The 13,469-nt window shown below is 38.5% G+C and overlaps 1 protein-coding gene and 1 long non-coding RNA gene across 2 annotated transcripts; one reads left to right on the top strand and one right to left on the bottom strand.

Annotated features, from left to right (window-relative positions):
* Positions 1 to 1,816: 1,816 nt before the first annotated feature.
* LOC120696040 (protein ACCELERATED CELL DEATH 6-like) lies at positions 1,817 to 7,241 on the bottom strand. The gene is made up of 3 exons (XM_039979203.1): positions 6,866 to 7,241; positions 2,908 to 3,542; positions 1,817 to 2,812 (listed from the first exon to the last, which is right to left on the bottom strand). Exons 1-3 carry the CDS (start codon positions 7,203 to 7,205, stop codon positions 2,105 to 2,107), a joined length of 1,683 nt encoding a protein of 560 aa, XP_039835137.1. The 5' UTR covers positions 7,206 to 7,241; the 3' UTR covers positions 1,817 to 2,104.
* A 3,527-nt stretch (positions 7,242 to 10,768) lies between these two features.
* Positions 10,769 to 11,857, top strand: LOC120677690. The gene is made up of 2 exons (XR_005676404.1): positions 10,769 to 10,814; positions 11,601 to 11,857. It is a non-coding gene; the product is annotated as an uncharacterized LOC120677690 (long non-coding RNA).
* Positions 11,858 to 13,469: the final 1,612 nt, after the last annotated feature.

The raw sequence follows: 13,469 nt of genomic DNA on the forward strand, positions 1-13,469 counted from the left end.
TGCCCATCCCTGTTCAGCATACTCTTGGCTTTCCAATTCTGCAATATGCTGATGATACCCTGATCATCATGGAGGGGTGCCCAGTTCAACTTTTCTTTCTGAAAAGCTTGCTCAATTATTTTGCTACTTCCACTGGACTCAAAGTAAATTATGCTAAATCTATGATGGTCCCCATAAATATTCAACAAGATAGATTACAGTTGTTGGCAACCACTTTCGGTTGTTCCATTGATGACTTCCCATTCACCTATCTGGGAATTCCTCTTAGTCTGTCAAAGCCATGTGGTGAGGACTTTTAGCCAATTGTATCAAGATATGAAAAAAAAAGGCTTTTATCCACCTCAATCTACCTCTCTCAGGCTGGGAGATTGCAGTTGACAAACTCCATCTTTACTGCACTTCCAATGTTTGCAATGTGCACTCTGTTCCTCCACAAAACGATGATCAAACAAATTGACAAATATAGAAAACATTGCTTGTGGAGAGGTGCTGATATCAATGAAAAAAAGACCTCCAAAAGCAGCTTGGGAGATGGTATGCCTGCCAAAAGATGAGGGAGGTTTAGGAGTGATTAGACTTTAGATTCAAAATGAAGCCCTTCTTCTCAAGTTCATACACAAATTTTACAACAAAGCAGATATTCCTTGGGTTCACCTTGTTTGGGAGAAGCATTACTCTAATGGTAAACTGCCAGGACAAGTCAAAAAGGGATCCTTTTGGTGGAGGGATATTGTCAAACTCCTAAACAACTTCAAAGGTCTAGCTGCTGTGACCACTTTTGATGGAAGTACTTGTTCCTTATGGGATGATATTTGGGCTGGTATAGTGCCTAAGCATGCTTTCCCTAAATTATTCTCTTTTGCAAAACTGAAACATGTTTCACTTTGAAAAGCGGCTGATGTTTCCTCCCTGGATGTCCTATTCCGCCTGCCCCTCTATGAATTGGCTTTTCAACAATTAATTCAGATAGTTCAAGACCTTGAAGATGCTGTCTTTAGTGAAGAACATGACGTTTGGTCCTTTATTTGGGGTTCCTTACAGTTTTCATCCTTAAGAATCTATCATCACTTGATTGGAAGTCAAAATGAGAATGTGATATTTAAAAAAATCTGGAAAACAAGATGTCAGCACAAACATATTGTCTTCTTCTTGTTACTTTGAAGGGACAGACTAAGCATTAGGAGTTTGTTAAGAAGAAAAGGGATGGACCTCCCCTCCTAATTGTGTGTTGTGCTCCTCTCATGCTGAAGAATCTCAATTTCACCTTTTCTTGGACTGTCACTTTGCCCAAAGGTGCTGGGAGATTTTGGATTTGCAAATCAATAATGATGATCCCTTTCAGATTATTGAGGATTTCAGTAATCAGTTAAGGGTCCCTTTCGCCTTGGATATTATCATCATCATGTCTTGGTGTATTTGGATGGCCAGAAACGATATGATCTTCAAAGGCATTATAGCGTCCTTAAGTTTGGTCAAGATCAGATTAAAATCTAAATTTGCTCTAGTTGTTCTCAGAGCAAAACAGTCTTCGCAGTCGGCTATGACCTCATGGATAGAAGCCCGATTGTAATTTTTTTTTATTTTCTTTGTCTCTTTCTTTGTTTCTTGAGCTCTTTTCTTTTGCTCTCTACACTCTGTGTAGACTTTGTACTCTTGCTCGCTTTATTTCTAATATATATATATATATATATATATATATATATATATATATATAGTAGGGGCATTATATCCAATCTTACACGATCTAATAATGGATAGCAGCAGAGATTTACATAAGAGATCAAATAAGTTGTTACAATACAAATCCCTTGCATTATATTCCAACAGAAACTAGAGATCAAATTTGCAGTTTCGGAGACCATATATAGGTCCACATATCTCCTACTTTTCCTTACTGGAGGAAATAACAAAGCAGATAGCTGAAGAACATGTGTCTCATAAGATTCTGAACTAATGTACATGGATGTACAATAAAGTTGAACACAGACGACTCGCTAGCTTGTACAATGGCTCATCAATTATCAAGCCATCTGTGACGACCACCGCCAGTTTTTACATGCCTCGTTTCATCGATTCAATAGCTTCCATGCCTCGTTTCATCGATTCAATAGCTTCCGTGGATCTTCAGAATTGCGGGCAAGCCAAAGATTATTATGTAGATCCAAAATCTCGTGCACATTATTCGAAGGATCGGTGTTACTTGAGACCTTGCAGCCAAAATGCCGAATCTAACGCGGAACGTGTTTGCCTGAACAAGGTAGTGCCAAATGTCCATATTTTCGCTCCCGCAAAGCAAAGAACCAAAACTGATGACCCACACAGCTATTGCAACCCTAAGAGCGACTGGGGCTAGCACGACGTACATACCCATCGAGAAGGCGGCGACCAAGCTTCTAATGGATGCATGCTGCAACATTCTCGATAACAGGTAGTACTTGCGGCGGACCGATACTTCCCTGGAAGGCACCCCGGAGTAGAGCAGACTGGCAGAGGAGAGCAACGAGAGGATGAACGCAAGGGTGTTAGAAATGATGAATGCGTCAAAAGCGTAGCTCCCGTAGAGTGTTGGAGTGCCTCCATTGACGTGGTCATCGGCTCTATAACCACCAGGGAGAGTGAAGGCCGCTGCGAACGTCACGGTTGCCACAAGTACAGACGAGAGGCCCACAACTTCCGTTGCCTTTGTAATGTACTCATAATCTTTGGTTTCATCCCTCTCCTTTTTATATTTATCATAGAAATGGTCCGGGCGACTGAAGCCAACTGCTGATCTTGCGTGCAGTAATGATTGATGTATCATGAAGCGTGGATTCTGCAAGATTAAGATAATTATTAAAAATGTCAACAACATACGGTTTGAGTAATACGTAACTGGACTAATTCCATGTTCCAGTAGTAGTACAACACCTTTCTATTGTACCATCGTTGAGGAATGTTAATCCATGAAAGATCACGTGGTGTCAGCCCATCTTTGTTCAACAAATCCAAGCGCACGTTCCTGTTTCGGAATAGAATGTTGAAAATCGAGAGAACTCCAACCTGGACAGCAAGGTGCAGCGCGGTGTCCCCTTGTTTGTCCTGCTCATTCAAAATGGACGAAAATTCTGCCCCTGTCGATGCGAACTTAACAATATCAAACCTCTTGTCCTCGACAGCAACGTGAAGGAAAGTCCTTCCCCTTTTATCACGCAAAGTGGCACATTCTGGGAACCGTCCGAGCAAGATCTGAACAGCCTTAAGCCTCCCGTTACAAGCGGCGACATGTATGGGGTATGATCCTTCATTGTCAGGCTGGTATACCATAAATTCGTTAGCATCAAGCAATTGTGTGGTCGGACTTGTTGGTTTCGGCCAAAACTGTTCGGACAATCTTGAGAAGCAACTACTCCAAGTTTCCAGCGACGCAGCGATGTGAAGAGGAGTGCTCCCATTTTTATCCCGTTGGCTAGTGAGGTGGAGCAGAAGAGACTCTGTGTGTGTTTGGCCCCCTTCTTGTATATCCACCTTCACATCCTTGCACTTCTGTATTAGTGTTGGTAGCGCTGCATGAGGTAAGGGCAAATCGTCAGTCTAATGTAGCCACCAGATGTTTTGTATAGTCAAATTAGTACACAAAAATCGTTTAGATAGGTTGTGAGCGTTCCGCACACAACACCTCAACCCTCTTCCACATAGCGTCTACGAAAGTAAGCAACATACTTGCGTATGTGGGCACATACACACTCTGCATGAAGGCTGAGCTATAAATGAACTTTAAACGCAGGCTGTAACATTTTAGCAGCCATCAATTGAAGAACACTTTTATATGACATTAATGTTGGATATTTGTGACCTCGGATAACCAAAATCAACTTGGTAAACAAGTTTCCACCTATTCCTATATTATGGACTCAGCCCCGCAAATTTTCGCGGAAGGCCGACGTGTGTATTTTTTCTGGCCCACCATAGATACCTGACCCATATAGGCTGAGAGCTACATGCTGATGCGGACATGCACATGAAGATTCATATGAAAAAGTTCATAATTTTGGGATCAAATATCCAAATAAAATTCTAATTGTACTATGTTTTGATTTTTTTTCACAGAAAAAAATCTTTTATATATGTGATATATTTTTTTCAAAAGGTGAATAATTGTTCCGCCTTCATAATAAAATTGTTTTAGTATAATAATTATTAAATATATTCAAGTATGGATATTATCATAAGAGATATAGATGGTGTGATCGGAATTTGATTTTAATGTCTATATTAAAAAATAGTATTGCTTTGTATGTTGTAATGGACTTTCTTAGTTTTCTTGGGCTCCATATCAAAGCCCATCCTATTTTTTTCTTTATGTGATACCATCCCTCCAAGTCACACATGTGACTGTTAATAGCTCCCCTCGGCCGGGAGAGGCTATATATCACTTCAGGTACGTGATGATTGAATCACCCATTGCCGGAAGAAGTGCGATTTATTTCCTGCACTGCTAACGTTGTATTGGGCCGTACATTAGGCCCGTTGGTGCAAATTCCTAGAGGGAATCCGTGCATGTATGGAAAGTGGACAACTAATGTTAATGTTAGACACATGCATAAAAATTTAAAACAAAATAAGTATAACTATTAAACTAAGAATCCAAATTTAATTTAGATTGCACCATTATCTTTCTTATAATAAAAACTTCAAAACAAGACCATACATGCCTATATTTGCCAGTGTTCTAAAAAACGTTTTTAAACGTCGTTTAATCTTGATTAAATGCTGAACGGTGGCCAAGCGTTGCGTTTAATCACAGTGTCGTTTAATCACAACACACGTTTAATCATGTTCAATCTACGTTTAATCACAAAAAACTCTAAACCATAGGCAAGCGTTCGCCTAGCGTCTAGCGTATTTTAGAACCTTGATATTTGCAAGATATTTTTAATAGTATTTTTAATAATAAATAATTAGTTTTGGCTACTCAAAACAAATATTTTAACAACACAAACAAAAAATATTTCTACAACAAAAAATTAAAAATAACAAACAAAGTATTAAACTTTGCGAACATTTGATTGTATAGATTAATAATAGAAAATAAATATCACGAACAAATATGTCAATATGGCCGAACAATTTAATCTGGAATGCGAACAAATAAAATATACACCTAGAACAATCATATTATAAAGACATAGTAAAATATTTCTATCTATAAAAAAATAATGTATAAATTGGACAATAAGGAGCAACAAAAGAATAAAAGAAAACATAGAAGGAAAAAATGTGGAAGAAAAATAAGGGGTTTAAGGAAAAGGATATGAGAAATAAAGGTGGAAAAGTTTAGAAGAAAGAAGGAAAATACAAGAGAAAGTATTAAAAAATAAAATAGTAGAAAAAATAACTCACTATTGTACCATATATCACATGCAACAAAGATGCGCTGGAAGCAAGCATCAACCTCGTCATTTGTTCTCTTTAATGCAGGTAAAAAACAAGAGAAACAAGTGAATAAGTTATTGGGCTAAATTTGGACAATACAGCCTACAATAAATCATCACTCTGGCTATATAGACACATCGCACCTAATGGGCCGAAAAAGAAAACAGTCAGCCCAAGAGAATGCGCGCGGGCCGAATAAAAAGAAAACAGCCCACGAGCAGGTGATGGCAGCCCGCGCGATGTATATTCCCTAAGCCCTCAGCCCTGCCCCACAGCACTACGTAAACAAAAGGGCACAGCAATGTAAACAATCACAAGAAAACCATAAGCTGGAGTGGTGCAGAAGGACGTACGTCCAGGGCATAATGGGAAACATTAAGAGGATGATTCTATTCTGGATGAAATTAAATTTGAACTTAAATTTAGATAATTCCGGACACGAATGTTACTTCACCGACAAGGATAGATCCCCACCCCAGTGTTCTTTTTTTTTTAAAAAAAAAAGAAAAAACCACCCCAGAGACCATGAACTGCATGACGTTTGCCATACCTGTAACATCTCAACTCGTGGCTATTGGCCCAGGGGCTAGGTGCTGGGAGCACTAGCGCTAGGATTAACATTTAGTCCCACATTGTCTAGACAAGAGGAGCTACATCAACTTAAATAGTTGGTTTGAGTAAACTAACTCCTATTGCAACCTTTTGCGCGGTGCGAAGATGAAAACTTAGTTAATTAGCAGATGTGGTGTGTTCATTTTGCTAGGCCAGATCGTTACAATACCCATACCTAGGTTTCTATGTTTGCCACTAATTAGTTCAACAATCTACCCACCTAATTTGAATGTTAGGCTAATTTGAATGTTAGGCTAATCTCAGTGGGTAGTTTCATTTTGTTATTTCCAAGAGTGTCACATCATCAAAACACAAATGAAATCAAAGATGAAACTCACTCCACAATGCATTGTTTCATGTGTACTATTTCATAGGCTCTCATTCCATTATTTAATTCTAAGACTCATCAAGAGTTGGTGACCGTACATACATGGTTTCATCTAGATGAAACTTTTCATCTCTCTTCTTATTAATCCAGTGTCACATCATCTAAAATAATGACATGATACCTTATTTAATGTGCATTAAACTTTCATGAAACCTCCACTGAGAACAGCATTAGTAGACGCGTTCATGTGCTTAGGATCTTTGATCCCCTGACTTACATGTTTCCTAGTTATGCTAATATTTTTATGAGAGAAGAAAAAAGTTCATTTTACTCCTCCCAACAATTCACTTTTTGCACTAACCCCCTAAACAAAATTTAGGGAGTAATAAAGTACTGTCTGAAGAATGGATGCCGTAATGCCTTTCATTCCCCCTCTATTTAAAGTTTCAGGAACATTTATTGGAAATGATATGTAAAAAAGTCTATTTAAACAGGAGTTAGTCAAGTGCGTACCTTCGGGCTTAAATACAGCAATATGAAAGACATTTTGACCATCTGGTCCAGAGTAAGACAGCCTATTAGAACTTTTCTTCATCATGTCCCACGCGACATCCAGACGTCCTAATGAAATGGCAAGATACAGTGGTGAAATGCCATCGGACGGAACGTTTGCCAGTCCCGGAGCCGTCGACATAAGCTTCTCTATCACTTCTGTGTTGGCACTGCGGACTGCCCCGTGCAAGGCTGTCTCCCCGAGCTCGTTCTTCTTTTCCAGGAACTCCATCACTTTCTTTGACGCATCATCGTCGCGTGTAGGCGTGGGTGTAGCCAACTTAATGAGATGAGAGACCATGTTAGGATGCCCAGCTCTTGCAGCGCAGTGCAGAGGCGTGTCTAGAGGGTTGCAAGAGCGTTGACCAAACGCCATTCTTCTTAATTAGAAGGACTGATCTGGATCCGATGTTTAGTTCCAGCTAGGCTGCACCTGGTTCTGATTCTTTAATTCGGAAGGTCGAGTTGCTTGTTGTGGATCTAGAGGTTTGGTCAACTCCCCTCCATTCTGGGAGGTATCAAGAACAATGAGAAGGGGTTCTGCAAGTAGTTTTGTATGTAGACTTTATTAAATATTTTTAAATAGTAAAATATTTTTAAATAGTGAAATTTTCTAGGACTAATTTTTAGCCCCTTGAATCCAAATACTTGTTTGTCCATAGATGTGGACTTAATTATCTCCAGCGACCTACTGGTCAAATAAATCTGGAATTCTCGATGCGAGGCTACAAAATCCCAGATGCAACTTGCAAAAAATAAGTATATACCTATCCATGTTTGACACCAAGACTCTTGTGTGGTTGGTCTGCTCCACTAATGTGTCGCATTAGCAATCACAACCGTAGCTTCTATCTATACTTCTCCAATTTAAACCTACATAAATATATTAATATGGTATGCTCTGTAAACATTGGTGACTTTGTATTGCATAATAGAATTTTTTTTGAATTAGGCCTAATCTTCATAGGAAACTAAGGCAAAACTAAAATAAACAAGATATATTGACTCTTGCTCCTATTTTCCTTGTGAATTGTCATTCCATGATTATTTAATATATACCATGACAAAATAGTCCATATTAGTGCGGTCAATAAAAAATAGTGCAAATTGTCAAATTGTTGTACCTACAAATATTATGGAGTTTGTTCGGCCCCTTTAAATTTCTTTTCAGTTCCTCCACTGGGTCTGCTAAGTCAAATTTTGTTTGTATGAATAGTTCTAAATTTGTTTAAGAGCATAATGACAAGGTTTGTTAATAAGTCAACATCCATATGCAACAAGTTGCAGCCGACTAAGGTAATATTCCTAAACAGCTGTCTCGTATGTTCACATCTAGCCTTGTAGCCGAAATTATTAGTTGGGGGCCACCAATACAATTTGCAAGGTTTTCTAATGAGCCGAGCAGGCTTATTTTAAACATTACTAGTTTTAAGGTTGGTTAAATATCAAAAAGTCTGCTGTTGGTATTTCTGTTTATGAATAAATCCATTTATAAATAAATCTGCGAGTGTACGGATATACCGTTGTAGCTTTCACCAGTAAGTATTTAAGGGTATCGTATCCATAGAACGTGTGTACTAACCTTCTAACTGATTCGTCCAAAGACAAATAAGAGGAATCCATAGAACGTGTGTACTAACCTTCTAACTGTCTCAGTAAGGTAGTCAAGCATAGAGATGAATCCTTATGGTTTAAAATTTTCTAGTAAAGATAAGCTCAGCCTTTACATACTTATTTCAGGCGTGGGTTTAACTCTAGTCTGCCAGGGATCTCCGGCCATTAGCTCTACTTTGACCCCTAACGTGAGGGCTTTCAGTGGACAGTGCCACTCAAGTACATTGCTACACGTCAGCGGTCTCATGGCTCGCTTCATGCAATGCCACGTAAGATTATTGGTGATGTGGAGGGGGGGGGAGAGAGAGAGAGAGAGAGAGAGAGAGAGAGAGAGAGAGAGAGATGTGAGAGAAAGAGGTCATTATTTCGCGAGACAACCGCCTCATAAGCTAAATTTTAGGACTATGAGACAATTAGACCACCATTGTACGAGTTTTAGTTACCATGCAACATACAACATTCCGTTTTTTATTTACATAAATTAAAGAATTAAAGAGTTTCTATAAGACAACCTTTAAGACAACTTATTGTATAAGTTGTCTAATAAATCATCTCAAAATTACATGTCATGCATGAGACTACCTTTTAGACGACACCAATATACTTGACCTTACCCTGCAACACCGTGGGGCCTCGCAACATAAAAGTAATCTAGAGCATAGACCCCACATATATGTTGTTGATTACAACTGTAGCGTCGATCAGGATTTATCTATCTTTATAATAGGCCCTTACTAGAGCATCCACCACAAAAACGGATGATGATCTCATAGGCAAGTAAAGAAAGAACTTAACTAAGAGACTCACTACCATAGGAGATCACAAATACTTACTGAAGAAAGGAAGCATTCATTGAGGTACAAGGCCGAGGAAGAGTGCTGATAGGCTGGCACCCCCTTCGTACTACCCCTAACTTTCTTCATATTTTCTGAGCACTACGGAGGTAGATTTTTGTCTTAGAGTGGAGCTCTTCTCTTCTCTTGTGGTGTGTTGAATGAGTGGCTCTCCTCCTTTTATAGCTTGGATAGTGAGGTTCCTGGCATCTCTTGGTATGGAAACATTTGCCATTGCTTTTGGAAGAGCACGGAAGGGATTACTGCCAAAGTTGGGTGTGCCGGGGGAGGGGGTCCTTATGTGGGTACATGGTGTTTGGTACCGCCAACCCCTCGGTGCCGCCTGTCGAACCTCCTTTTGTCGGTAACACTATCCTGTGGGTCCTTATGTGGGTACATGGTGTTTGGCGGTAAGTTTGATTTTCCTTTATTTGTGAGCCCATGGATCCACATGCTTGCCTCTGATTTGACAAAGACATGTTTCTTTACCCTTTGAATGTGTTTTGAGCACACACTCCTCCATATGCGGGTGTGGTCTTCGTGATTCACCAAAACTCATAGAAATGGTTAGAGAAAAACTCCTATGTTTAGTTTAGTGTTTGTTAATTTACAGAGTTGACGATTAGATATGACACATAAGGACAGTCAACAACAACCCCACACTTAGTCCTTTGCTCATGCTCGAGTAAAGATTTGAGGACTAAGGGGAACCATGTCCTCACATGTTGTGGTACGTACATATAAATTATTCAAAGCCTCAACCTTCCTTATGAACTTTGAACCTTCCAAAATTTCAATCTTCAAAATCGAGCGTGTTCAATCTCATATTGGAAATTCATAGGAAACAAAAAACTAACAACCCCATTTGAAAGTCTAACCAATAGATGTTTATACAAACTATAAGTGCTCAAGCGACCAAAGGCTCTTTGTTAACCAGCTTAAAACAATATCTTTGTCAAGATCATGAAGATTGTAGAGTCTGATGACAATCATTTTTTTCCTGTTATATTGAAATTTTTTTGACACTCCTGGCAACACTCGGGCTGTAGGTAGAACGGTTTTTGCTAGGGTCTCAATTCCACCAGTTGTAAGCTGAACACATCTAGCCTTTGTGCTATATTCAGTTATTTTTGGTTTACAGTTGTATAATTCGTATGCACGTTTTTTATCTTCTTGGATGAATGTGAGTATTTTTACCTTGATAACGGGATGTGTGAATCAGTGTAATACTGAATCATTCTGAACTGGATATTCTTACTGCACACTTATAGATTTGCGATGGTGCAGTGCTTCTTTGTCCGTGAGCCATTGCTTTTCCTAAGATATCTACTACTTTTTGCATCTGATGTGTATAGTTTAGTTTAGTATATCTCAAGATACATGTATATGCTCACAAATATTTGCGCTCAACAGATTGGAGCTCGTGCAGTGGCCTGTCGCTCAACCGTTCACCTCTGCAGCAGGTAATTAATAGGACATGCTCAGCTGGTCTCTTATTGTACGTGCATGCGTTTGGGTTTCACAATTGAGCAATCAGTTGCAGTTAGTCTTTTTTTTATGATGCTAATAAGCACCCAGCATAAAAGAGCCGCACAACAAATCATCATGCATTCTCCTTTCAGCTGCCATTGCAGCAGCTTGTACTGGACTAAGCACACTCATAATAGAAACCAAAAGTTCCAAGGTTTCTATTTATTTAGCCTGTCCTATTGTGCTATATATCTGTAGTCCACCAGGTCATATAAATTTTGTAGCAGTAGAGACAAAAATATTTTTTTAGGGTCCTTTCTGCGCATGTTATAACCAGCTACCTAAATTTTTTAGGGTCTGTACTAGCTCCCTTCTGCGCATGTTAGAACCAGCATGCTACATAAAACCCTGCAGTAATCAATCAACTATGTATTTATTCAGACTTGTTTTCTGATAATGCCATGATCTGTGCAAAATTCATCTGTACGAACTGTTACCTGAGTTCTCATATTAATGTCGATGTACTTAAGCCAGGTTTCAAGTACTTTGATCTTTTTCCGGCTTCTTTGTTCTGATCAGTTAGTAGCCAACAAGTTGTCAAGAGAATTTAAACTGATTTCAGAATGCTGCTGTGAACCATATCCATGAGCTGTGAGGCTAATCTGTATATTTTTGTTGGTGCTGGAAGAATCTTCACTCTACTATTTGAGTTGATTTGTGTAGTGATATATGAGGATTGCACATTAGCATGTTCACTGAAGGAGGCGGCGATGTTTCAGGATTGCAGGAATCCAAAGGGCTCCTTTGATCAGCTCTGGTTTGATGTTGGTGGTTTCTGCTTGTCGGATCACTCCAAGGTAAACCTGATGTCCATCACTGTTATGCCCGTCAGATCACAGTTTGTATGCTCTGGAATTTCTATCCTCTATACTGCTGAGCTATTTAGCTTCCATCGGTTTGGCCTGAAACTCTTGGTCGTTACTCTCTACGATCGATGAATATATGATGAATATTGTTATTTATTGGCAGTTTTACATCTTTTTACAACTTGATTTTTTTTTACTCCCGTAGCAATGCATGGGCATTGGGCATTCAACTAGTAATGGCAAAAGTGCCGTGTGTACTGACATCATTTGTACAGTATTACAAGCGTTAATAAAAAGGCAACATCACTAGCAGATTACACTTCTTGAGGCTTGGTTACACAAAACTGAATGCACAACTAAGAATTTGCATGACGATTTCCGGACTCCTGTCAATGAAGTCCAGCTGAGATGAGACGCAACCATGATGGCAGCTTTCTAACTCTATGCTCCACCAGGATGCAATGATCACAAGCTCCTCAGCCTCCTGTCACATTCAAGATGGCATAACTTCTTTATTATTTTCATCACGATGTGGAAATTAATGACAGAAATTAACACATACTTCTTGAGCATAAAAAATTACTTATTTCAATGCAAATTAGACTCTGATCACAAATATTTTAATGCATGATCGACAAGAATCAATTATATGCAATCTAGAATAAGCTAGTTTCATATTGTAAATAATAGCATTTGTACAAACTAAATCCTCGCTGCCAAAATCAAATGAGTGAAACATAAAAGTATCTCAGAAATTTGCAACCAAAATAGCCTAGTCCGAAGGAATGACATTTGTGAACAGAAAAACTGCAATTATAAATACATTCATGAGGATGGAAACAACGGCATGATGATATTGCGCAGAATTAGTTTGTAATGTCATCATATAGCATTATTTAGCAAAGGCATAGAGCTGCTAAATACTGTGCCTACGTTAATAATTACATTCATGAGGATGGAAGCAAGGGACTAACAGTATAAATATTAAACTCACACATAAAAAAGTACTTTCTGCATTGCATCCATCTTGTTGGAACCAAACTAAACAGAGTACAAGAACATAAGAATTTCAGCTTCTTGGAATGAGGAAACTAATTCGAACAGTATAGATGCCAGAAATCTTTTCTAAACTCTATACAAGAGAGACCATACCGTGTACAGAGAATTATTGGTGCGTGGAATGTAGATTTTACTTGTACAATACAATGTTAAATCCTGTTTTGAAAAACAGAAAAAAAAACTGGTATGACTAGATCAATAGCCAATTAGTAAATAGTGGCATGTGCCATGTGTGAGCAAAAAAACTCGAACCCTATGAAATTTATAGTTCAATTATTTTTGTAAAAAACACTCTAGGTTTTATAACCAAAGTAGCATGTGTGATCAGCAAAAACTTCAATTCTACGCAAACTAGCACAAAGTTAGTATTCTGATAAAAGTAAAAAAATATAACATCATATAAAAATCTCGATTACTTATAATTAAAGTTGCCTACTGATACAATCAGTTAGACAAATGATGTGATACAATCACCTCTGCTCTGCTTCTGCCATTGCCAAAAAATGAGGAGCAATGAAAAGTTCAGGAAATAATCTCCAATGTTAATATTTTATAGAAGAGCTCAAAACTGCATACAACCTTGTCAAAAAAAAGGAATAATCTTCAATGTTTCTAAAGCTAGTCAGGACATGAAGGGCGTGCTTTCATAGTTTCATTTATGTAATCGTAAAATAATTAATTGCATGGCTACTGGAAGAATCGTGTATATATCAGTATACTGGA

The sequence above is a fragment of the Panicum virgatum genome, chromosome 2K (genome assembly GCF_016808335.1).
Source record: "Panicum virgatum strain AP13 chromosome 2K, P.virgatum_v5, whole genome shotgun sequence".
Classification (NCBI taxonomy): domain Eukaryota; kingdom Viridiplantae; phylum Streptophyta; class Magnoliopsida; order Poales; family Poaceae; genus Panicum; species Panicum virgatum.